The sequence below is a fragment of the Scomber scombrus genome, chromosome 9 (genome assembly GCF_963691925.1).
Source record: "Scomber scombrus chromosome 9, fScoSco1.1, whole genome shotgun sequence".
NCBI lineage: Eukaryota > Metazoa > Chordata > Actinopteri > Scombriformes > Scombridae > Scomber > Scomber scombrus.
In genome coordinates, this window is record NC_084978.1 from 13,352,753 (window position 1) to 13,379,617 (window position 26,865).

At 38.5% G+C, this 26,865-nt stretch overlaps 2 protein-coding genes across 6 annotated transcripts in view; one reads left to right on the top strand and one right to left on the bottom strand.

Annotated features, from left to right (window-relative positions):
• The first annotated feature begins 1,646 nt into the window (after positions 1-1,646).
• On the top strand, positions 1,647-15,486 carry fhl1a (four and a half LIM domains 1a). The gene is made up of 6 exons (XM_062425156.1): positions 1,647-1,956; positions 11,842-12,023; positions 12,967-13,144; positions 13,821-13,990; positions 14,184-14,370; positions 14,723-15,486. Exons 2-6 carry the CDS (start codon positions 11,868-11,870, stop codon positions 14,875-14,877), a joined length of 846 nt encoding a protein of 281 aa, XP_062281140.1. The 5' UTR covers positions 1,647-1,956; positions 11,842-11,867; the 3' UTR covers positions 14,878-15,486.
• A 51-nt stretch (positions 15,487-15,537) lies between these two features.
• The window catches only part of map7d3 (MAP7 domain containing 3), a 28,153-nt gene continuing 16,825 nt past the window's right edge, over positions 15,538-26,865 (bottom strand). For all 5 annotated transcript variants that reach the window (XM_062425155.1, XM_062425151.1, XM_062425153.1 and 2 more), the window contains 9 exons: positions 24,380-24,510; positions 22,928-23,148; positions 21,544-21,673; positions 20,917-21,202; positions 20,509-20,559; positions 20,339-20,408; positions 19,930-20,107; positions 18,573-18,856; positions 15,538-18,450 (listed from right to left, as the gene is read on the bottom strand). In XM_062425155.1, the coding sequence (XP_062281139.1) occupies positions 18,443-18,450; positions 18,573-18,856; positions 19,930-20,107; positions 20,339-20,408; positions 20,509-20,559; positions 20,917-21,202; positions 21,544-21,673; positions 22,928-23,148; positions 24,380-24,510 (1,359 nt within the window). In that variant the 3' untranslated portion in view covers positions 15,538-18,442. The remainder of the gene's footprint in view (positions 18,451-18,572; positions 18,857-19,929; positions 20,108-20,338; positions 20,409-20,508; positions 20,560-20,916; positions 21,203-21,543; positions 21,674-22,927; positions 23,149-24,379; positions 24,511-26,865) is intronic.

Consider the following 26,865-nt stretch of genomic DNA (forward strand, 5'->3'; position numbering starts at 1 on the left):
TAAGCATACACGGATCATTCCTTGTTCTCGGGTAGCGCTGGAATGAATTCTGTCAGTGAGAGACGTTTTCTATTCTGAACTGAAAGGTCAAGTCTTCACTAGTGTGTGATGTGAAAAGAGTTAAGTTGTTATGGCTTCTTCTTGCATTGCTTTCATGATTAAATTAACTTAAAAAAATACAATCTAAGACATGATATGACAAATGGTATTTGACATTATCCCATCCAATAAATACATTTTTCCCTCACTCAATCAACATCTTATGAAATTATTTGAAACATCCCGAAAAATGTATGATATTGAAAAAAAAACAAGCAACAGCAAACATCTATGACTAAAAAAGTCTCTGTGATAGTCACAAAATATGTTAAATATCTTTCATTTATCTGAGAAAAACAAAGCAGAAGGATGTGAATGTGAAAGCCACACCCCACACTTTTGGCACTTTATCCTCCTAGGCAAGATTTGTGCCAGATATCAGGTAACATGTTCCTAATATGGGCACAACTCCCTCCAGTCTGCTCAAGAATGTCTGTATAGTGGAGTAACTGTCCAAGGAGGAAATAGTAGTTTTAAAGGGCCACTTAGCTTAAGCTTGAGCAGATCTCTCTCTCTCTCTCTCTCTCTCTCTCTCTCTCTCTCTCTCTCTCTCTCTCTCTCTCTCTCTCTCTCTCTCAACCTCAACTGAACTGTCTTCAAAATGGTGATGTCATGACAAACTGCCTATGCCAAATACTGAAATTAGTTCAGTAAACCTTATTCAAATTAAAAACTATGGTTATATTGTATAATGGTGTTAAATCAACTAAAAAGTGTATCTCACTTGTCTTAAGAAAAGACTAAATAAAAAATAAAGGCGAAATATGCTGTGCACCTTATATACTACATTACAGTTCATTTGGTAAGAACTGTGTGTATCTCAGCTCCTTCTTGTTATCATAGAATCAAATAACCTGCCCTCAATGTTGCAAATATGTATGATAACCTTGACACTGGGCCAAACATGTGGCTCTCAATAACACTGATCTCTGATGTCTTGATGATGTATTCAAATTATACCCACAGAGCAGTTATGTAATGTAATGCTTTACCTAAGCAGAGGAACAAGGTAAAGAAACAACAACTGTAACAACATTCACGCACCATCCCCTGCAGGAAAAAAAGGTTCATATTTGTGTTTTGGTCTGTTTGAGTAACCCAGACACCCTTAACCACAACACATATGATGACCTAAAAACATTCCTTCTTCTTCACTCTTTCTTTGTTTTAGAGTTTGTTTGTTTGTGTGAGTTATTACATTTGTATCTGTTGGATTACAATACGCAGTTCATCCCCAATGACACAGCAGAAATTAAAGCTGACATATGTGTTACATAACAGAAACACATTTTGGGCATTTCATCATCGATTTGTCAGTGTAGCGGGTTAACTCCGAGGGTTCAGTATAAAGGCTGCATGTATTTACTTTGGATTAAGAATGAGTCATCTTGATGTAATTCCTCTATTCATTACCAAAGAAGGAGACGACTGAAGCCAATACAGAAGTAGGACGAAAGTGTTTTGCGTTAACATTTTTTTTTTTTAATGAACAGCAGGAAAGCGTGTTGCGGGGATAACTGATATCATAAATGGATATCTCTGAACGGCAAACGTGGTAATTGTTAAGTCTCAGCTCTCATTGATGCAGAAAAGTTATGACTTTATTTTCTTCATGATTCCGTTTGCTCCGTTTTCAGGTCCAATGAAAGCTTTACTAAGAGAGCTTGTAAATTCCTGGTTGAGGTCATTGTTTATGAGAGCTTACAGAGGTTTGGCTCGTGTCCTGAAGTTTTTTTTCTTCACTACTCCCTCTGTCTTTAAAGCTGCGCTGCCTCCACAGATTTTACCTCTCAGCCAAAACCACCGGACACACTGCTGGTGTCGACTGACAGACGCTCATCTGTACACTCAGTAAAGGTGAGTCCCAAACCATAGATTAACTCAGACTATCAGGCAGATCACTTCAAGTGATATAAAACAGTTAGCGCGACAGAATAATGTTTTGGATTAATTTGTGCACAGGTGTGGTACAGTAAATGCGTAATTCCGGCTATTATCTTATAGTAAGGATGCAACGCACATAATTATAGAAAATGTATTCTCGGGGACACAGAGGGGGTATCTACCGAAAATTAATGATATAAAATAAGTTTTAATTCATCTCACGTCACCAATTTGGGAATAGTTGTGTTTCGATGCACAACAGGTGATGGCTTTGTTTGGCACTGAAATTGCATCTCGTATTATTTATCGGCCTATAATGCTATATATATATCTATGCTATATATTTATGTTTTTATTTCTTAAAGCAAGTTAACTTTTTTAACTGTCTGTGCCACTGAACTATCCTTATTCCCAGGGAGAATATAACCTTGATTTAGTTTATAACAACCGATATTATTAAGGTAAATTATCTATAGAGCTATGCCTATTACTTAACTTTATGATTTACATTTTTTTTATCTGTGTCACAGAAGAGTTGATTAACTTTGTGTCAGACTGTTGCTTTGTTGTTGTCTTAATCTAAGATGTACAAAACAATGCAATACAATACCGTAAGTTGATGCAAGTGATACAGGAGTATTGGATTGGACTGGTATCATATTTACATATATGAGATCAAATGGTGTGTGATGATATTAATGTCCATATAGTGAACAGAAGTGCCCAAACACACGTGGCCAGAAACTGTTAAAACATACATCAGCATACTGCCGCCTCCCTTCTGGTTTGGGCAGCTGCCAAACCAAATGCATGATGTCATTAGAGAGACCTGAAGATTGTGGTCTTTCTTTGGTACACTGAGCTTCCCTGTGGCTCCAGTATGACTTCACCATACTTCAAAACCCATAGAAACTTTGTACTTCACTGTGTTATAAATAATAATAAAGAATATTATAAATAGCCTCTTTCAACTTAAAAAGAGCACCTTTTCTCTTCGTGTTTACGTTTTTTTAGTGCATTTTATAAATCACCAAGACTATAATATGTATGTTAGAAGTCTTTTTATTTTCAATTTTTTTTTCAATTCTGATGCAAAATCAGAACAAAAGCAATGGGTTATTGATTTATAAAGCCTGTAATTTATAATTTATATTAATCTTCAAGGGGGCTGTTGTATGTCACTACCCAGGAGGTCTCCGCTTCGTCAGCCCACCAGCAGGATATTTGCCACACTGAGGCAACAAGAGGCTTTGGTGCCTGCAGTTTATTGAGGTTGAGACATGCTTTTGTTGAGAAGACGGTTTCATCATTTCTTTTATCTTTGCAAATGGAGCAGAGAGAGAGAGAAAGAGAGAAAGAGGGTGTGTCTGAGTGTAAATGACCGGGTTGATGAAACACATGAAACAGCGCTTTCACTGGCCAAGTGCACTACTCCTAAATAGGCAATGCTGCTTGTTACTCTGTGTGGGCTGAGCAAGCTGAGTAGAAACAGTATTCTCATTTGTGGATACTTAGCTGCACTTCTGTATACAACTGTCCTCACCCTTCTGTGCTATACAGATGAAAAAAAAGCCTAAACTGAACTGCAGTTTATTATACTGTGAACAAATTGATAGACGCAGCAAAGAAAATGAGACTTAATAGATTGGATGCCTTTTGTGAAATTTCTAAAAGAGATAAAAAGCCAATGAAGAAGCCAGTGTGGTCACGGTTTTATGTAGTGATGGAAGTAGTTAGTGTCAGTACCACACATACCACCCTGTAAGTAATACTCCTGCATTAAAATGTAATCTAAGGAAATCAACACATTTATTATCAGCATCAAAAGTTAATTACTTATTATGCAAAATGGCCCCATGCAGAGGGTTAATATTACAGATGCATTAATGTGCAAGCAACATTTTACTGGCTTAGTTTTAGTAGTTGGTCAAGGTGGAGGTGATTTGCACTACTTTATATACTGTTAGGTACTTACATTTATAACAAAAGGTCACATTTTAGAGGCTTATCATGTGTTTTGTATATTACAAATTATCCTGCAAAGTAACTGTAACTGTCAGACAACTGATGTATAGTAAAAGAAGTACAATTCCCTCTCAAATGTAATGGTGTAGAGGTATAAAGTAGCATAAAATTGAAATACTGAAGTAAAGTAATTTGATCTATACTGTAGCTTTGATTGCACCTCCTGTGTAAGTCACATTTTACAAAAGTATCTGCCAAACAAATAAAGGTAAAGTGAAAGCACCTCAGAGTTGTACTTAATTGCAGTATTTGAGCATACTGTATGTACTTTCCACCACTGGTTTAACAAGTGGTTGAAAATGACTTCCTCTATTTTATAGGAAAACTACCCACGCTCAACTAACCAGAGCAAGAAATGATACCAAGCAAACAAGGCTTGGTAGTTCAGGTGGGAGAATGAAGTCAGACAGATGAGAAATGCTTTCCTTTGTTCTTTTGACCATTTTTATATACAAACCCAAAGTTTGTATATAAAGTTATCACTTTGACTTTCTGAGGGTAGAATAATGTTATTCTTGAGTTATAATCCTCAAATGTGACAGACTGAAATGCTCTTTCCATCAGGAATATAAAAAATGTTTTGTAATGTTTAATGTGTTCTCTTTTCTGAACTATTGAATCCATGGTCATGCTTCAGTTGGGTTTCCTCTTGACACTTCAGCAGGAAGGAATGAGAAGCCTGAATCATGTGAGACCCATGAGAGCTGAATTGAAGGCTTTATCTGAGTGTGCTTGGCTATGTGAGTGTGTTAGCCACACTTCTACCCAAGACATATCCTTTGGACAGGAGTGTTACTGTGTTGACAAAGCTCCCCTTATGGCCTTTTGTCCACACATATTTGACCTCAATGTGTCTGGGTCTTGAAGCCACTCCTTGATTTCTTTAGCCACTTGGTGACCTTATGTCCGTGTTGTAACATAACTCAGTGTGATTACAGATGAGAGTGTGTTGTTGTCTTGTCGCTGTGGTTTTCTGTGTGTGTATGGTGAGTCATTGTTCCCCTGACGGAGATAGTGTGGCTCAGTCTGTTACTCCTCTGTCTGTTCACTAACCAGATATGTAGGGTGAGGGAGACACATGGATGTCCAGGGAGAGGTCATATTGAAAAATGAGCTCTCAGACACACAGGCTAGGCTTTCGTTGCTGTTGGTAACAGTGAAGGGAGGGTGGCTGCTTTTTCCAGTCATACTGACCCATTTGCTCTCATTTGTTCAGGAAGTACAGGCCGGATTTCCTGTTTCTCTGTGCCTTCATAACCCAAATCTACCACTTTCAGAGGTGATAGGATTGTAGCCAAGAGGCAACACCTAATGAGAAATGTACAATATGTATTGCATGTCATGATAGGATTTCAAAAGAGTGTATGTCACTATTACACTTAATTTCCATTAGTGGCAATTTGAAGCCTATCAAGGCAGCAGACACTCGGTAGAGTTGATATAATCACTGCAGATGAGACTGGTAACATGGAACTGGCAATTTGAAACCAGATGCTCATGCTTTATATTAGCAGTGAACAGAAAGAGCAGAAAGACAATCTATAAACAAACATGTCATTGCCAAGTTTTATCTTTGTGATTCCATCATTAGACTTTGGATGGTGTTCATATTAAATTTCAAAGAAGGAAACATGTTTTTTCTGATAAAGTAAGTGGCTTTTGAATGCAGCACGAGAAAGCCTTGACCCAGAAGACCAGCGTATTTTGCTGAAAGAAACTGCAATGATATATCGCCCATATTTGGTATCAGCAATATATTTGACATCATGTGCCACCTCACATGCTGCAAAGTAAATCATTTGTTAACAGAGCATCCAGTTAGATGTTATATGCCTTTGTATTTTAAGGGTCATGTGCTCTTCAACAACATTGCCTCAGGAAACTGTTACACTAATATGTATTGGGCTGCTACAAGGTAATAGAGGATAATGATAATATTCTCCCATTTTTTCCATTTTATATGCACGCTAACTGCTTAAAAACTTAGAATAGAGCTTTTACATATGAACTCCATTTTTCAGACCATATAAACGAGTCAATTTTGCTTCCACAGCTTTTTTTTCATGAAAAACATTCTTTGTTCATTCATATGTAAATCCAAAGGTGGGATGTTCAATGTGTTCATCTTGCACATTTTAAATAATGTAACTTTTGTGTTCATCCATTTGGTTCCACTAACACTTGGCTAACTCATCATGCTTTTTGTGATTTTCTGTCATTTATGTACTGTTATAATGTTAGACGTTCTATGTTAAACATTGTCAAAGTTCCAAAACTGAAGTTAAAGTATGTAAATGCCACTTTCAAGTCAAAGGCTTCAGCATGCTCTCAGTGCTTCATTTGCAGTTACATTCCCATCAAGTCGACATCTGATTGTTCATACATGCCCACAAATATCCATCTGTAGACTTTGTTGCATCAGTTGTTCCACAGGTTGTTCACGTTGTCCACTCACTTGTTTCAGATTCGGGTTCAAACATGTACACAAGTTTATATCTCAAATAAAGAATTGGGAAAAAAAGAGAGATCCAACTGCTACTGTTCATTTACCTGTTTGTAGCCTTCGGAGGTGGAAGCTAGCCAATCAGAGTTTTTAAAACTGTAAATCATGCAAAGATATTCCAGTAGAATATAAATATAGACCTGGAAATGTGCATAATACATCCTCTTTAACACAAAAGATGAGGCTGGACAAGCAACTGATGTTGATGATAATAATGTTACTGTTTATAATCTACCTCAAGCGCTTACTTTAATCTGAATTATACACTGTTTAATTAAATGCTGGTTGATAATATTAGACCACAGTTATATTGGTCCAACTCTGTAGACAACATTTCGTAGTCATAGGAATTTTTCTGTGCATCATTGTTGTCATAATCTTCATTATTCCATCCGTCAACACTGAGATTAAATATAGTTTTGTCATTGGTTCAGCCTTCTGCCCCACCTCTGACAGCAAATCCTCATTAAACACTTTGAGGAACCAGAGAAATCCATAATGACAAAAATAAAGTCAGGAAGACTGAAAAATGTGAAATATAGGGAAAGAAGAGTTGATAACTCAATTTCTGATGTGACGTCCCTTAGGTATGAAACGACTTGAAGTGTGTAAAGACACAGAGGAAGACCAGATTTCCTCATGTAACACCCAGCAGCTCTTCTACCAGGGAGGTTTCTGTAGGCTTGAGTCATGGCGCCTTCCTGGTCATTATATAGTCTTTGTGGGTTTAGGGTAATTGGGTGACAGATTATAAAAGAGGACAAACGTAATTCTATGTTCTATGGTAATGGATCATATCAAATCAATAATTACAACCAGATGTCCTTTAAACAACCAAGCACAAACACACACAAGACAGCTAACTGCATTGATTTGTTTTGTGTCTGATATATGAAGTAGTTTATTCAATATAGTTAAGGTATGAGTCTTTCCTTTTACCTTGGATGTATTATGGTTCCTATTACTGATGTCAGTAATTTAACCATGATCTAACCGTCTACTGTAATTTACTTTATGCTTCACCAGTTTCCTTTCATTCTCATAATGATCCAGGATTTCTTTATTTAAGGTTGTTTGAGTCTAGAGACTCAAAACAATCATCTGTGGTGCCACATTTGCTCCACTGCAGAATAGATGATGATAATGATCATCATCATCATCATCACTGAGGGTTTTTTATTTAATACACAATATACACTTAAAAAGGTGAATGTATACAAAAGGGACACTCCTTCAGTTTTACATTTACACCCCTAATGATGTCATCAGGCTTGAGACTTAAAGTCCCCCTCCACTCAAAAATGTGTTTTTCTTTTTGTTCCTGCAGTTGGACGTTTGAGCTTCACTGTGCAGAATGATGAATGTGCTGAGTTTGACACTGGAAGTTTCAATATTAATCTCCTTAAGGTGGAAAGTTTCTCAAACACTGGAAATCTGAGTTAAAAGTGTGCACCTATAATCATGATTTATGCAATTTGACTACTAGTTTGGAGCCAATTCAGGTCCAGTAGGCAATTTACACAAGTATGATGTGGAAACTTGAATCCTCCAGTGCACACACACTGACAAATGACTTTTCAGTGAAGTAGGAAATATTTTGTGTCTGGCATTTAAACTTTAGGAATGAAAAATATTTGCATATTCATACAATCTGGATTTTTGGTGAGGGAAAAGGAGAAGATGTAATTTTAACATTTTTTGGAAAGGTAATTTAACTTTTTCTTTTTTTTGTGGAAAATTCACATCAGACATAAATTATGATTCCAAGCAGATGATTTTTATATGTTTAAAACATAAGAAACCGGAGGTGAATTGTGGGAAATGTAGAATCCAGTGCTTGTTTGAACTTGACCCATTCAAAGGACTAAGTCTTAATATCTTTACCTTCTAGGATATAATCTTTTTTTTTTCTTTTATTGTTCTTTTTTTGGAAGGAGGTTCTTCTAGTATTGGTTGTTTATTATTTATTGGTATTGGTGGGATAGTTCAAGAGAATCTGTTTGTACGTGTCATCTTTACTACATACTGTATTTTCTTTACTAATACCTGCGACATAGTATCAGTAAATAGAAAAATGAATCACAGCAAATTGTGTTTCTTTTTTTCCCCATTCTAAAATATTCGACTGTAGCTTGCTTTATAGTTTTGTTTTTCAACATTCATGTTATCTTTTGGAAATGTTGGCATACTTGTTGACATACAGTAGTCAAGCTTATGTTAGTCAAGGACAGAAGAGACTTATATAACACTCCACTTTGTCTCTCCTCAGCTCAGTCATTGATGTCAACTTGCCCTCCTTTGAGTCTTCCCTGTGAGTGATGATGTTAATTGGACCAGCATGTCATCTGTACATGTTCTAAACAGCCAAATTAACAACACATCTTATGTTGGGGCATTGGGAGTATCTGTTATCCCTCATGGCCATCATTCATTCATTCATTTCTTTTTTTACCATCTGATGTTACAGCAGTGGAATCCAGTCTATCAGCTAATCCATTCCCTCACTGATCCATTCTCTAATGCATACCCAAAAAAGGAATGGAGGGCCGAATGTTGGATTTGGACATGGAGTTGGGGGTGTGTGGGGGTCACAGAGGGGTATATACAGCCCCCCATAACATAACAAGGCATATGGTCTCTGGGTTTGACCCTCTGTGGATGCTACCATCTCCTCCGGTACTTGCGTTGTTTTCTTTTCCACTCTTCGTCTTGACTGGAACCAAACATGACTTACAGACACTCAGGTATGGATGCTAAACAAGTGATTGAATGTGATATCTCGTAATCAGGTGCAAATGGTATAACCTGTGTACTATTGGCTTGCCTTTATTCAAAGATCAGGAAGAATTATGCACCAATTTAAAGTGAATTTGTAAAATGGTGTTTAGCAGATGTGATTGCGATGCAAGATGGTCCCACAAACTAAATCAAAGCATCCTTTAATATTATTTGCAACATTTTGACCAGCTGCAGTAAACAGGTGTAAAAATATACTCTAAGGTCAAAGGTCCATTCAACTTTTTGGAGCTTTTTGTTAATGTTTTGCTGATGTTTCACATGTTCAAACAACCTTTTCCAATATTTTTAATTGTGTCCAACTCTCTGATAGGGCGGGGCTGTTTAATTATTATGTCCTAAATTGTAGTCCATAATACTATGTAATTTTGTTGTTGTTGATGCACTCTCTTTTAATTTCTTTTTAATTTAGGTAAAACATAGCAATAACAACAATAACGACAAAAAAACACATAATGATTTTTTTAAAACACAGACAAGCACTGAAGTTTGAGTATTTAATTATTGAGGACCTAAAAGTGGATTAATGCTTTTTTTACTCATTAATAGTATAAATAATTTGGCATTTGTATTTAATGAACAGACAATTGAATCTTTTACTGTGGTTAAATAAATGACAAATAAACTAATGATTTGTAATTATATCATATCATTGTAAAAATATAATTCTTGAAGTAGATATGTGGTCTAATATTTGTAGCATGCTTGCATTTTTAATTTCATGATGCATATTGGATGATTGGAAAATACCTCGTCTTTACTTGTTGTAATGCTGAATTTTTCATTTATTTTTTTCTGCGTAGCACTTCAATAATAGGCAATTGTGTTAAAATGAGCAGATTGCGTCAGAGGTTTACATTTAAAAGAACACATTGTCATTAACAAAGGTTGCAGAGAACGGAAAGTTTCAACACTGTGTTTGCTGTAGGTCAGTCTGTCTTTGATCCAGTCTATCTCACGCTGCTCTGACTCACCTCTCAAACTGGTCTCTCTGTGACCTTTCTGACTTAAGAGGAGTCCTCCCCTAAGGGACCACAGTGGCAAACTCCCTCTCCCTCCACAGCTTAGCAACGGTACATACCATATCTGTTTGGGCGCAGCTGTCACACTGTTTGTAACAAAAGATTAAAGTACTGGACACGTCTCAGCTGGAACCACAATAGCTGCGTGGTCCCAGTGGTCATCACTCTGCATCTTTCTCCATTTGTCCCTTTTGGAAGGTCAATGCTCTTTAAATAGAGACTCCATGTCTAAAATAGGCCTGCCTGATACCTGAGTATTCTATGTGTGATTTGGCTGTATTGGACTGTGTGAGTTTGCCTGTTTTAGTGTCGTAATGGAAGTGAAGATAAGTGGAGTGGGTGTGTCAGGGCCTAGTCATCAGTCTAGCTTTTTATCCCTGGAGCACAGCTGCAGATAGTTCTCTTCCTCCCAACAGTCCCCCATCTATCTGTCCATCCATCCACTCACACACCACAGACGCATACCACGCTCCGGGAGGCTCATTCCTTCACATGGCTGTTTACCACATCCCACTGAAATAGCTGAAGTCCCCTTTCATAAATATTTTCCTTGTTCCTATCGTTACTAGGACAAAATGCCATTCCATCCATTGTTTCCCCCCATCACTCCTGGTCGTAGTCTACTGACCAGATTAAAATGATATTTGTCATATGGAATAAAACACTTTTGTTAAAGTTCACACACTGTTCAGCTGTCCCTCAGCTCTGACATCTTGTGTGTGAGAGAAGCTTTAGCAGCGACAGTGATACAGATAAATGTCCGCACTCCACTCCACACACATCTGTTCCAGGAAACTACTCAGTCTGCTCCCAGAGGACACAGCCTGTGATGGCAGCGGAGGAATGTTGATGTATGAAGGATCAAGCCAAATCAGTTTACAGTGTTTATACAAAGAGCCAATAAAATTACCATGCCAAAATGCAGACAAATGAGAGAGGTCGGCGAAGTGGGGGGTTCAGGGAATGGGCCAGGCGGCCTAAAAATATGACCTAAGCTTTCCAGGGAGAGCTTGATAAAAAAGTTGGCAGGCACGCAGACAACAACTAGACATCTGTTGGCTGCTTTTTTACCTCACTCACACTTCCCTCATCAGTTTGGTATGATGCTGTTAGAGCTGTACCTCACTGTTTCCTACTCATGTTGAGGGGGAAACAGGTAAATGGAGGTACTTCCTCCATTACAGACTTTTGCATTTGAGGGTATAAAGGTCAGATATACCGTGGGTATGTACTGGTCACTAAAATTCCTGTCATTTCATGTTTTGTTGTTGCTCATCTTGAACTTTTTTTTCATTTTGATTTCTTGTCTTTAGGTCAACTACATTTTGTCTGACATAATATATATATAAACTGAGCTGAGCTGCCAAATGGGACGTTCCAGCTCTAGCTTGTATTGTTCAGTGGATGTGATAGAAAAGGCAACACTGTCCCCATCTGGTGTTTAAAAGAAAACCTCCAGCCTTGTTGAAGCTCGGTATGGCCACTGTCTGACAGGCTTGTGTGTTTTTATAGGTCCCAGGAGTTATCTCACCTCCACCATGACTGATCGCTTCGACTGCTACTACTGCCGCGACAACCTGCATGGGAAGAAGTATGTGAAGAAGGACGAAAAGCATGTGTGCACCAAGTGCTTTGATAAGCTCTGTGCCAACACCTGCGCAGAGTGCAGACGCCCCATTGGTGCTGACGCCAAGGTGAAAACACAGTGTGTCTGAGAGTTTGAGTGATGGAAAGAATGAATGAGTGAAGGTAGGAATAAAAAAATATAACAATCACAAAAAGGACATGATAACATTATAAACAGAAAAGTTTTATGTTGATTGTGATTATTGTCATTTCTGTAAAAATTTCAGTTTGTCATGGTTTAGATAATAGTTGAAGTAAGTAAATGGATATTACTGTAAAAATAAAACAGCACATTTATGGTCTGCTGGTATGACTTTTTCTCAACAGACATTTTAAGCTGGTATTAAACACTAATGATGGCTTTTTTGTATTCAAGTGCACCAGTAAGCAAGGACAGTGTGACAGTGAGCCAGCATGCACAATAGCAGGACCCTGAAACCGAAGCATCTAAATTGAATTAAGCTGTCATTAATTTGATCATTTGCACCTCTGCTTTTGTCAAAATTTCTTCTGTCAACAAGATCTGCCCACCTTGAATTTATGGATGTTACTGGGTTAATGAAAACAGATAACAAGGGAGTAAGATAGGACATAAAGTGAAAATGTTTCTCTGTGTGTGTTTTCATCAGTCATCTCTTATCTCTTCAAAGAGCTCTCAGGCTTTAGAGCTTTGGCCTCTCCTCCAGCAGCCACCCCTGCTTCCAAAATCCTCTCAGCACTCAGTCACAGGCAGTTAAATGTGTGAAATAGATGTGTCATTACTACTAATGGGGCTTAAATACTGTACTTTATATCACATTTTCACCATGCAAGTCCCCCTAACTCCTTCATGCCTCACCACATCCCAGTTCACTTCATCTCCACTTTAATGCTTGCCACATGGGCTTGTTTTGCGTTCTGGCCTCGAGCCTCAGTCCACATGATGAGTAAACAAGCTACACTTTAATGAGGTCTGCCTGAGGACTTAGTGAGGGCACCTCTGCTGACCCTGTGCCTCCTCTCTGTGTTCAGGAACTGCACCATAAGAACCGCTACTGGCATGAGGATTGTTTCCGCTGTGCCAAGTGCTACAAGCCATTGGCCGGTGAGGCGTTCAACGCCAGGGATGACGGCAAGATAATGTGCGGCAAGTGCGGCTCCCGGGAGGATGGCAACCGGTGCCAGGGCTGCTACAAGGTGGTCATGCCAGGTGGGTTTGCAGTCATTCTGTTTCACTTTGAATAAGACAAAAAGCTGATTTTTCCTGTCATAAGGACTCCAAAACAGTTCAACACATTTTGCTACAAAACATAAGCTGTGTTTTGACTTTGTTTTGCTCTATATGAAGAACTGTGTAATTCAATCAAGTGCTATATAAATGGAGGTTATAATTATAGTTACCCCCAAGCACCTAGAATAGCCGGCTTCATCATTTGTGCCACTTAGTATCTAATTGGAATGGGATGCAGTGCAGCCAAAAAATTATGTTCAAACCCACAAAACTTTATTTAAAACTCTAGTAGAGATCCTAAAGTTTATAAAGTAGTATACATTTAAAGAAATGTGAAAACACTATGCATACAACAGGCAGAATATTTCCATTTGATGTAAAGGTGCAGCCATAAAAAAACATGGAGTCTTGGTTTGTAAACATCATAATAAAGAGGTGGAAGAAGCTGATAGAGAATATATTTAATACTGTCAGACAGCGTGGAATAAAGTGAATTAAGCAATGACTTTAAAGCTACTAACAACGAGACAAAAAGTCAAAACTATATGTTGAGGAATTTAATTATTTTATCCTCTAGCCCTTCTGGTTATTTTTCTTCAATGCAGTCCAACTCAAAGCAACAAACTGTAACACATTTTATTTGTTTGTGTATCAGGTACACAGAATGTGGAGTACAAGAACAAGGTGTGGCATGAGGAATGCTTCACCTGCTTTGATTGCAAGCAGCCAATCCGCACACAGAGCTTCCTGGCTAAGGGTGATGAGATCTACTGTGTACCCTGCCATGACAAGAAGTTTGCCAAGAAATGCTTCCACTGCAAGCAGGTAAAAATACTGATTGTATCGTTACTGTAATTGTTTTTTGTGTTATTTAGTGCGCATGTAAATATTCTGTGGAGCTTGAAACTCTGAGAATAATCCATGTAAAAACAAACTATAGGTTTACTTTACGCTGTTTCATCAGAATTAATTATCTTCCAGTATAATGATGAAAGTGTTCCTCCCTGCTCCCTCTAAGCCCATCTCCTCTGGAGGGATCAGCTACCAGGACCATCCCTGGCACTCCGAGTGCTTCGTGTGCAAAACCTGCCATAAGCCTCTGGCAGGAGCTCGCTTCACCTCCCATGAGGACAGTGTTTACTGTGTGGACTGCTACAAGACTGATGTGGCCAAGAAGTGCCATGGCTGCAAGAACCCTATCACAGGTGAGGCCCAGCATGCACAGATGTTCCTGAGTGTATGAGTATTGAGACGCAAATGCACACTGGGAATGTCTTGAATGTAGCTACACAATAGGAGGATTGATGGACGTCCAAACACATTGAACACTTTCTTCTTCTGGATGTCTCCAGCAGACTTACAGGGACAGTTTATATCCATTGAGGAGTCAGAGAGGCCAGTTTCTCCACTGACAGATGTCTCAATAGGCCAAGATGCAATAGGGCCACAAGGAGGAGCTGTAATTCTCACAGATTGATGATATGAGTGTTAGAACAGTTTTGAAGAATAGTTTGAATAGTTTGCTGCTATATGACACCAGTCCCTCTGTCTCTGCAGGGTTTGGCCATGGCACCAATGTGGTGAACTACGAGGGATTCGCCTGGCATGAGTATTGCTTCAACTGCAAGAAGTGCAGCCTCTCCTTGGCCAACAAGCGCTTTGTCCTCAATGGAGATCATATCTACTGCCCTGACTGTGCTAAGAAACTGTGAGCTGTATAATCACCTGTGCAGGGGTTTTAAAGTTCACCAAAACCAACTTTTTGACAGTTACTCTTCGAAAGAACATATTTTCTCATAAAAATATAAAAAAAGTGTCTGAGGCCTTTATGTATTAGAAATGCAGCTACAGCTTCTGAAATAGCATGAACATGTCAACAGTAAATTTTAGTGAAATGTCTGTTCATGTGGATAAGAAACTTGCCCTAAATATGTATTAGCTTGACTCATTTATCTTCATATATGTAAATGCAACTTGTCAGGGTGTGATACAACCATGCAAACGGAATTCCTTAAATGGGATTATGATATGCACTATTAGTCTAATCTAATTCAGGATTCTGTATAAAAGCCTTTTCAGTGCCTTACTGGAATCTAGAGGGAATGATGCTTCTTAAATGCACACTGCTGCTCATACATATCAGCTTTGATTAATAATCTGTTGTGTCTCTGAGTATCTGAATTTGTTGTGATCTTGAGTGAAATATAAATTAGGTTTTTGAGACTGATGCTAAACTGCTGAAATATAAACTGCTCATGTATTCAAGACTTTTTGAGTGAAGTTTAATGCAAAACAAGAATAAAGAAGGAAGTCATTTGAAAGTCTCTTGTTTCTCTGCAGCAGAAAATTACCACGCATCAAAGGAATATTTTTGCAAGACTTTATTGTTTAACAGTTTGTATCATCTCAGTACACTTTAGATATATTTACAATACAAATTTTATTTGTTGACAGGGTGTTGTTAAGTTTGTAAATCTTCCAGAGAAATTTCATATTCATATTCACAAAGTTGCCCTGGTTGGGTAGACTGATTGTCGAGGCCGAGGTAAGGACAAGCTTTCTTAGTTAACAGTGATACAATAAAAATACTAAATCTCGATCTAAGGCACCGTGCTATCCTATTGTTATAGATGTCGTTGAGGACTCGAGCCCTCAGACATGCAGCAGGACCTGGAGTAGATACAGTATCTGTTCAAGCAGCAGCTACAACAGCCCCCCAACAGGTGCTGCTCATGAGTGGTTGTGCCATAAGAGCAACCCCTCTACTCAACAAGCCTCCAAGAGTTAGGGAGTAAAAAACGTTTGGGTATAGGCAAGTTCTGGGTAATGAGTGACACTTCTAAAACATCAAGACATCACACAACTCTCCTACGAGTCTGTACAGTAAAGCTACTCCTCAGTAACCATTAGCAAGTCTTTAAACATAGCAAGTCATTTGTGACAGTGCAAAGTGTCTCATGTTTCCTGGATGAATAATGTATGAAAGCTAAAAGCGGGCAGCTCTGAGTAGACGTGGTAAATAATGAAGGACGGTTTATTGAGTCTGTTACATTCTTTGAGCTTATTAATCAAAGCAAAGATCTAAAGCCCTAGTCTTTATGTACAACGCCATTCTAGTTAGTAAGAGGGTGTGAAAGCCAGCAAAGAACAAGGCAAAAATCAACGTTCCCAAACCTCTTGCTTGGACTATTCAAGCATAGGAAATTTCAAAATTTCAATACAGCTCATGGAAAACCCAGAACAGATAAAACAATATGCAAACCAATCTGAGCCATGTCATATTTTGTTGCTGTCTCAGCTCATACTGCTGGATGTCCACTGACTCCTATTACAAAGCAGAATAGCTGCAAACTGTGCTGGTGTGTCTACTGTAACTGTCCAACAGCACCTCAAATCCTATACAAATGTTCAGATGACATTTAAAGCATCGTAGTGAGGCATAGCAACGACCCTTATCATGGGTCAGTCACGTTGCCGATGGCTCCAACAGATCCACTCTCCATCTAAATGTTAGCTAGTTTAGTCTCTGTGAGGCAGTATGAAGTAAGAACCGACGCTCAGGGAAGTAATAGATGAAAGCTCTTAATAAACGTACACACAAATACACACATTGAGTGCTGGGAAACATAGAGTGGGTCCCCACTGGGCCCCTTGTTTAGTAGAGCTCTTGTGGAAGAGGCTTTCTGTAAATGTTGGGTTTCGAGGCTGCCCAAACCTAACCTGACTACCCTGTCGCAGGGCACGAGTCGAACAGAAAGCTAACTTATAGCACAGTCACAAACACAGAGACTTCAATTATCCACATCTTGACGTCATCCCATCCTAAACATGGCTTTGTTTGCCTAATACTGATTATATACACAATACAATAACACTTAAATATATGTAGAAATGTATTTTCATATATAAACAAACAGCCAGATTTTATATTATAAAAAATAGTTGAAATGCATTTTTTCAGATGTAGCAGCTAGTATGTTGGGAATTTTAGAAAAGGGTAGTGGGTAATTAATAAAAGAGCGACACAGACAGAAAGATGGATCCATGTGTCAGTAAAAGCTTGACTTAAAACCAGATTCTTCAAAACCTGATTTCTAATTTTAACAAGGGTGAATTTCTGGGCATCATGACAGAACTGCTCAACATTTTAGTTCAGTAACATAAGAAGCTCAGAAGCAGCTATGAATTAATTATATTAGTATGTTACAGGTATGGTTAATCAGTTGTGTGGAACAGATCTCATCTTTAACTGGATGCAACCTAGAATCTGGTGTAAATTACAACAATGTTGTTAGTAGTAGAATCTATTTACATATGTAAAAAATGACAAAACCTTAATGAACCATGAGTCCTAAAATTAACAAACTGCTTAAACTTCACTGAACATATGAATTCATTACAGTGTTGTCATGAATCCCAGCACTTTTCAGTTTTAGATAGAACAGGAAGAGTTGTGCTTGTAAAGCCCTCTAGTGGCCAAGGAAGGAAACACAATGTGATGCGCATGAGCAAAATGGGCTTGAAAGGACAGTTATGTGAAGTGAAGCATGAATACAGATTCCCCAACTGTAAGCACATGACAGGAGACTGCTAAACTGTGCATGTGTGAGCAATTTAGTACATTCACACTTATAAATTGGAAGTTAAGGCCATATTGCTGGATGCTGCAAAAAGCAGCCAGTCAAGTTAATTTAGATGAATCACATGCTAAATCTGGGATGTTACCCCCCCCCACCCCTTCCATAAACTCCAGATATTAACCTCATATTCAGGTCACAGCTTGTTGTGCATATGTCCTGGAATATTTTGTTATAAGAGGAAAAAAACCTAAACATATGATAACAATAATTACAATAACAAAGAAGCCAAAATTAATAAATTACAACAATGCACCCCTGACAAACACAAAACTCTTAAAAAACATCACTGAAATTGGACATGACATAGAAAAAAAAACAACAACTAAAGAACTAGACACAAGAGGAAGAGGAAAGAGACCTGAAGCAAGCACATTGAAGGAATATATGGAATTTCCCTGAAGCGTAACATCTTTTCTTATATAGACTAATCATAAAATCTTTTCCTCATCATATAGGGTGCAAATTTAGCACTTAGGGTGGTCTTTCCGCTTCACCTTGTGCTCCTCCCTCAGGAATAGGTGGAGGAGAAAGACGAGGAAGCTGTTTGGAACTGGTAGAGAACTTTTTAAGGACCTTAGCTGGACAGGAACTTTAGGAGTGCAACAAGAAGAGAGACTTCTCAGCGACGGCTGCAGCATCAAATCTCTACAGAGACACATGAGGAAAAACGTTCATGTCCATTTTGAAGACGACCGTGTGAAAAGGTGAAATAAAGTTAAGTAAATATGGTTGAATTAATGGGATACAGAACTACTGCGACTCCTCACCTGACAGGGTTTCTATAGGTTGATTTGAGGAATGCAGGGTGTTGACTGGGGTTCCCTTGTCTTCAAAGGCTACCCTGGTCCCATCTGAGCCATCACAGTTAATCAATACCTGGTTGCAGTCCTCTGCCTCGATAAGGGGCCGGGTCTTTGAGTGTACATTGAGGTCAATGAGTTCCTCGAAGCTCCACTGGTTGGACTTACCATTGAGGCTTGAGACTACCATGGCAGAGTCCTGCTCGTTCGTGAACTCTGAACCCTCCACAAGACGGCCCTTAGGTAGTGGGCTACAGAGGGGAGAAGGAAAGAGGAAGTGGGGAAAGTGAGTACACACAACTTTTTCAAAGTGAAAGATAAAGCAGCAATTACACAGTGACAAAAAGAAAGCCCATTTAAGGATAAAATTTATATTATTCTATATTTTTCTTGTTGTTACCAGATACCATGAAAAGATGATAAACAACAATTCATTAATCTGTTTCTCAGTACTTTTTAACTTCCCTATCCTGTCTGTGGCACTCAGCCACAAGGCCCATGTAGTCCTACTGAAGATATAAATGTGTAAAAACAATTTACACATTCATAGCTTAATTTAAAAAAAAAAAAGGCTAATTAATGAATCTCCTAAAAACAGTTGAGCAGAACACAAAGCTGCAGCTCCAGTGTGTAATTCAGACGCAGGACTGCGTATAAGAAGTGCATAAATAAGATAAATAAAATACAGTCAAATAAATAGAACATAGAAAAACAGTACTAAGGCACCTGCTGAGGAAGAGCAGCAGCAGCTGAATAAAGTGCATAAACAATGCAGTGCGATAAACAATACATAATTAAAATCATCCATAAAACTATTGGCTATTTAAAAGTCGTACAGCTTGGGGGTACGTGCTGTTCTTAAATCTTATTGTTCTTGCTTTTTGTGGGATTGATTCAAAACTACAGCAGCCGTTTTAATGCTAATGAAGGAACATGTAAGCCAGAGCAACAGCATGACTCATTCTGTATTTAAATGTTTTTTGAACAACAATGGAGCTCTCTAACATAGATGAATAAGAGAAAATCTGGCTTTGGCTAAAAAGACTATTTACTTCAGTAAATATGTACATTAGCAGGATCAATTCATTCTTGGCTCTCATATTCATAGGATTTCATGACATTAAGGAAAATCTATATTACCAGCATTATCCTTTTAGCAAGTGAATTATGGATTAAAAATAAGAATACATTTATATTTTCTGCAGCTGACAATTATAGTGATGTCAGCAGAACTCTGAGTATGTCTCCTGTTTCCATAGTTATTTTTGAACCCTGAGTGACTTTGCAGTTTCTGTGATGACCATTGTCCTTCCTGTAATCATACCTAACAGCCTGAGTCTCATCTGTGCTCATGCCATTTTTATTCTCCTTGTCGTCCGTCTCTGCTTTTCCATTCACGCTGCCGAGGGGCTCTTCTCGTTGTGGCACTGGCTCGCCGGAGGACAAACCACAATCATCTCTGTCAGCCTCTGTGGCGTAGTCGGCCATCTCAAGCATCTCGGCTGCGCAATTGGATGAGACAAGTCATAAGTCACATGGAGAAGTATGTAAATTCACACAAACAAGCTATTTATGTAAAGTATATACAAACCAAACACAAAGATGGGAAAGCACGCTCTCTGACAGAATTTCCAATTCAAAAATGCAGTGATGCATGGATCTGAATGCGCTCTATATACTTGATATCTTGAAACTGCCATCAAAGTAAAGGGCTTGGCAATGAGAACACTTACCCTTGCTTTCACAGTTTATCTCGTCCACTTCCTCATCTTCATTCTCCTGCATGCATTTATCGTCCTCTCTCTGCAAAGCATTCACAACAAACATGTTAACATATATTCAGTGTAAAGGATTTTCCCCACAGACGATTTCAAACACACAGGCTGAGTTAAAATGAGCTCACCTTGTCACCCTGTTCCCCTTTTCTAGTTCTCTTCATTATTTCTTCAATTCTCTGAAAAAGAATAAAACAGAGCATATTTATATAACTGATTTCTTTCATTGGGATCTATACAATGCAGTATGAAAACAGTGTTTCTTTACATTAGAAACTCAATAAACTATTAAAAACTATGTCTTTTTTGGTGAAGTCTCCTGGGAAGAAGATATTTTGATCTGAAGGGTCGACCGTTTCAATAAATGTTTAATAAGATCTATATGCCAATTTATCTTAAAATTGAATTTCTTTTACTGTTGGATGTTAAAAAGCACTAAATTCTTAACACACACACACACACACTTTATTTAGATCTTTTTTTTAAAAGGCAAGACACAAAGAAAGATTAGATTCTCTTCATCTATCTTTCCGTACCTTCTTCCTCTCCATACGTTCTTGCTGGTTCTGCTGCATGATGCGGTCTCGCTCCTGACGGACTCTTTCTGCCTCCTCTGCAGCCTTGGCCTCCGCCTCCTCTCGTTCCTTCTGGAGTTCAGCCTGCTTCAGTGCCTCCTCTTCTGCCAGCCTTACTCGGTCTTCCTCTGCTTTAACAGCATCTTCTTCTTCTTTAATTTTCCTCTCCTCTGCAAGCTTTTTCTCTTCCTCCAGGCGTATCAGTCGAGCCTCCTCCGCTAAACGCTGCTCCTCTTCTTTTCTCAGTCTAGAGTAGAGAAAAAACAGCGGCACTTGGTTTGAAAGCATACTACATACTTGATTTCTAAAATAAGACACATTTAGGTTACTTTTCAGCTGTATTGATAATTGGAATCTTGATTAAACTTGTTAATTGTATTTTTAATCCTTATAAAATGTCAAACAACAACAGTGTTTTATAAGTTGAAACTAGTTAATGATCGTTCTGATGTATTTATGTATGTATAATACGTGGCTGTGTATCATAGCTTCTGTATTGGTGTCATTACAAAAGTTATGGCAACTTGGCAAAATATCTCTTGGGTGAAAAACACAAGAAAACAAGCAAAAAAATTGAAATATTCTCACTTCTCTTCTTCCTCCTTCTCTTTCCTGAGTTGCTCTTCTTTCTCCTTCTGCTCCCGCATCAGCCTGCGGTTCTCAGCCAGGATCTTGGCCGCCTCAGCAGCCGAACTGGTGCCTGTCGCACCCTTCGAGTCTGACAGGTAGAAAGACAAATACAGAGGATGAGCTCAGCAAGTTTTGTAACCCATGTAACCCATGACTGAGTTGTGTAACTTTCACATGATTATCACTATGGTCTTGGAAAAACCCTTTTCTTTGTCTGTCTATGTTTGAAGTATGTATGTAAACAGCCAGGGTCAGAGATGGTTGGTCCTGTGCCTCCGAGAACAACATCATCTTCACAATACTATAATGAAAACCGAACAACAGTCTTTGCCCAGCGGCATGTAATATTCAACCATTACACCATTACAAAGCAATTTCATCTTGTAGAGCATTGTCTCCAGGAGGTGGCAGCAGAACTGTAATAGGATGTCACTCCAGCTGGGACTTAAAAAGGTCTCTTGCTCCACTGAGATTTACAGCAAACTGAGCTGCTGCCACATCAGTTTGCAACACACACACACATACATACACAGTTCTGTGTATTGTCAGGCTATTAAAACAGATGATACACCATTATCTACAAACCAAATTGTTTTCAAAAAGTTTTAAACGATGATTATATAGGTTGTACACAGAGCAGGAACGTTGTATTATCCTAGTTCCAATGCAACTGGCTAAGTTAAACTAATTTACAAGTACACTAAAAAAAAAAGATGACAATGTCAAAAATGTTGAAAACAATACAATTATTTTCCCTGCAGCTTCAATAGCTAGCTTTACTAGAGAAGCTTTTTTTGTTTCCTGACACTGTGTCTTGTAATAATTTCTTTTGGATTGTTTCATTTATTGCCTTCACTTCCATCTGCACTTCCTCAGCTCTGTGTACAATGTTAAGTGTAAATGGGAGTGAGATCAGGACAATGAATACAGAGGTGATGACTGCAAGTGCCAGAACAATTATCACATTACAATAGTAATCCAGAACAAGATGGACTGTCGTAAAATGTCCAAATTAATTACTTTTTTTGGGAGTTTTATGTAAGTAGGTTTGGACCTGCATGACTAAGAACTTCAATAATATTTATCATCTGTTTCATTTTAATTTCAGCTTCCCTGACTGATATTGACAGCATGCTTGCATGCACTACTGCAAACATCCTGGTTACCAGTTTAACATTCAGTCTTAGCAAATATTGATACTGACAAATTGAAATCTGTCAGCTGACCATTGTTGTTAAAACTACCGTTATTCTTTATGGATCCTTTGTGTTCATATGCAACAAAGTGATAAGTGTGTAAATAGATTCACACTATGGACTACACATTACTGAGAACTGCTCACCATCTTTGTCTTTGGTCTTGCTAGAATCAGAGGACTGCGAACCTACACCCTGGAGAGACAACCCATCCTTAGTCTTGGAGTCTCTCTTTCGCAACATGGGTGGCCCTGTTGGGGTGAGAGCTGGTTTCTGGATGGGTGGCGGTTTGGAAGACATTGGCTGGGGTGATGGGGGACGTTGTTTCATTGCACCAGGTGAGGGTGGGCGTGTCTTGGAACTTTGCCTGTTGGAAGAAAATGTGAGTTTTGTTTCATTAAACACACAATGAAAGGTAGAGAGGTGGGTTACTTCCTGGGTGAGTCGTCAAGGCGTTGGATTATACCAACCATACACAAAACTTAACTCTGACAGAAGCCACATCTGGCCTAAGCTGTGTAACAACAAGTGTGACACTAAATACTGATTGTTCTTGTTATTGACCAATTTTAAAAATAAATTCTTGGGGGGTTAACGTTTCTCAGATCTTATCAGCTATCACATTTCAAAAAGGTTTCATCCTGGACGCAAGCGGAAACAAGTTATTTTTACAAAATTAAAACAGCTACACAGTTTATACAGCTGCCCACAGAAACCGCCTTCAACCATTACATATCTTGGCACCTTAAGCTAATGTATGTTCGAGTATTTCTATTTGGAAACTCTGCAAACTGCATAAAATACAGTAGAAACAGCAGCAGTATATGATACAGGTTTAACTCCTCCAAGTGGCCTGAAATCATGTGTAAAAACCAGTAGATACATGGCAGACAAAAAGCAGCTGACAGAAAGAGGAGGTTATATAATAAAGATAAATATCAGCTCTTTCTGGGTGAATAAATATGAATGTGTCCTTTAAAAATGGGAAGCTGAAGGGCAACGAGAATTCTGAGGTTCCAAGTTTTACCAGGTGTCATTAATAACTCCAACAAGCACATCAATTTTAATTAGGAAAGTAGTTTGAAAACATGCACACAAAGGGAAACCATTCACTGCATACTGCCAATAGAAACCTAGTGTAATGAGCTGATAATTAGAATGATCAGCCACCATCAGTAATCCATACAAACACACACTATTAGACTGTTAACCATTAATCAAACCATTAATTAACAGCAGTCAATGTCAGACAGCCTTATCATACTTAAGCAGTTACCTTCTGTAGTAGTGACAAAATGTAAAAAAATAAATAAAAAAAAAAGAATTAGCAGTTTGAATTAAACTGACACTCCCTACGCTCTCTGGGAAAATATGCCAAACTTATGACAGAATAATTTGTCATCAATATAATTCATAACTATAAACTGTATTTCCCTACAAACTTTACATTTTGGATTTGTTTTGCCTCAACTCGTTACCAGCCTCCATTAATGGGAAATTACAGTGGAAATGAGAGGTGAATGGCAAGCCTCCACAGCAAAATGTTACCAAAGGAAAGACTAAAAATATTATTTAGTCACTATATCTTGTAGTCTTACTTTGCTGCTCCTGGGGAGGGAGTCCTCTTTGGAGATGGATTGGGGGCTGGGGATGGTGAGCGATGGCGTCCCAGGCTGGTGGATGGGGAGGAGGGACGTTGCCCACCAGGCGGTGTCGACGGCTTGTCCTTCTATTGTTCCAGAGAGAAGAGAGAGAAGGTGAGTATGAATTCATGACAATCTCTGAACCACAATTACATCATGAACCTATAAGTCAGTCACATAAATACCTTTACATATCACAAAATGTCAATTATGTCATAAACAGCTGTAAACCGTGTAGCTTTACTGTTAATGTATAGACATAAAAAAGGAGCAGTCTATTTTCTTATTTCCTAATTAAACAGAATTAGGAAATTGTGCAAAAGACCTGAATGCCCGAATGTCATGTCTGGCATTCTAAACATGACGGCAAGAGGGGACAGAAAGGTCAGACACAAATATAAAGTACTGTTCCACCCCAAGCCATTTTATACAGAACTCCAAGCAAAATTTAGATGCTATAATTTTTTTCTTTGTCCACTTAAGAAACTGCCCTGCTCTCATAATAAACTGTATTATCTTTGGTCACACAGCTTGGGAGGACGGGAAGAAAAGTGGGAAAAGGCGATATGTGCATCGTTTTATAACAGTGACAAGACTAATTTCCTATTTATGTAAATATAGCGTCAGGGAAAGAACAGTATATAGACACAGTGCCATTGAATGAAGGACAGCCTGTTACTGCTTTGTGTGTCTTTTAAATCAGTTCTGGACTCATTTTTATAGACACACAAAGCAGTAACAGGCATGTACAGTACTCCCTGAACCCCTCATAATATCCTTTCGTAAGCAAACGCTGGATACAAGGCGCCTTGCAGAAAACCACAGTTTATTTTTGTGTCATTAAAGTTGTTCTCTTAAATATAAAAATAAAAATGTGAAATATATTTTGATCATTTGTTAAAAGAAACATTCCCAATGCCTTTACTTGAACAGTAATGCAACTGGGCAGCCTGACTCAGTTGACTCAATTCAACCCAAGTGTCACGCAATGCCTGAGTGCTAAGCACGAGGCTATGAGTTTCATTTATCTCTACACCAATCTGTGTATGTGGAAGAGAAGATACAATGAGATGGTGAGGCAAGTCAAAAGCCTTTGACACACCCCTGGGTTAGGGTGGGGTCTGGTTTGCATGGCCTGATCTGTCCCTAATAATCAGGCCATTGTAGATCACTTTGTCTCATGCTATGACAATGAGAGCTCTCACTGCCACAGAGGAGCGGGACAGGCAGGTTATAAGAGAGAGCAAGGCAGTACTAGCCACCAAGTGAGAACATCATATGTATCACTGGTGAGTTACAGTATGTAGGATCAAAATTGGCCAATGTTCAAATTATGAGTAACCAGCAAAGGTCAAAGAACAGCTGGAGGAACAGCATTTCCCTATGGTTAGCATCCTGCGGGAGTACTTTGACAGGCAAATGTAGCCGGATATATGCATATAAATCACAATCTTTGGTGCCATCCACTTATTCACTCAGTAATCTAATTTAAATGTAGGAAGACGTGTATTTGTTATCATTCTGTGTACCCTCAACTTGATTCTGGGTTCCAGGCAGTTTCTGGAAGGTATCCCTCTCTTCAGGAGGCTACTAAAAATTAAATCATGTGCCAACTACTAAAATGTTTTTAGGTTGTGCCTGTATTTTGAAAGTCAAATTAAATGACATTTTAATGGAAATACAACCATAATGTTGCTGGTGGATTAAAAAAAGGCATGATGTAAAATATGATGATGTGAATGAAGATGTAAAATATTCTCTAAATTGTACACTTTTAAAAAACGTTTTGATAATATATTTAATTAGCTCGACAACCAGAGTGGTCAGACTGTTTCGTAAATGTATCTTTTATCACTCTCCAGTTTGAATATGGACATTTAGAGATACCATCTAGAGCCCTGCATCCAGGTTACTTTACCAGTAAATGCAAACTAACTGACTGACTGACAGGGCTGTGAAATCATTTTCATGAGCCAAATGTACAATCTAGGATTCAAAAATGCAACTTAAGGAGAAGGAATATCGAGGAAATCCAGAGGATCAGAAAATTACCTGCAATGAAAGCTTTCCCTTCAGGTGAATATTAACAAGGGTATATATTTCCTTTCACAAAAGTCTGACCAGAACATTCTGAAGCCCCTTTCACACATGCAACCCTGAAATTTTCTGGATGTTACCCAGAGGAGCTATATGTGTGAATGAAAATGTCCGAATCAGCTGGACCAGACATTAAACAGCCTTTACCCTGCTAGCTCCCGAGTACAAAGTCTGTTTAATGTACAACTGAGCTCATTTGTAAATATATCAGCTCATTTACCAGAGAATTAACAGTGAGTGATTGGGTGTGTTGATGACATTTCTATCATGTGGCTAGCGCTGGCTAAACGTAGCAGACCAGTTAAGCTGCACTGTGCTTGACTGAACACTTCTCTGTGAAGCTA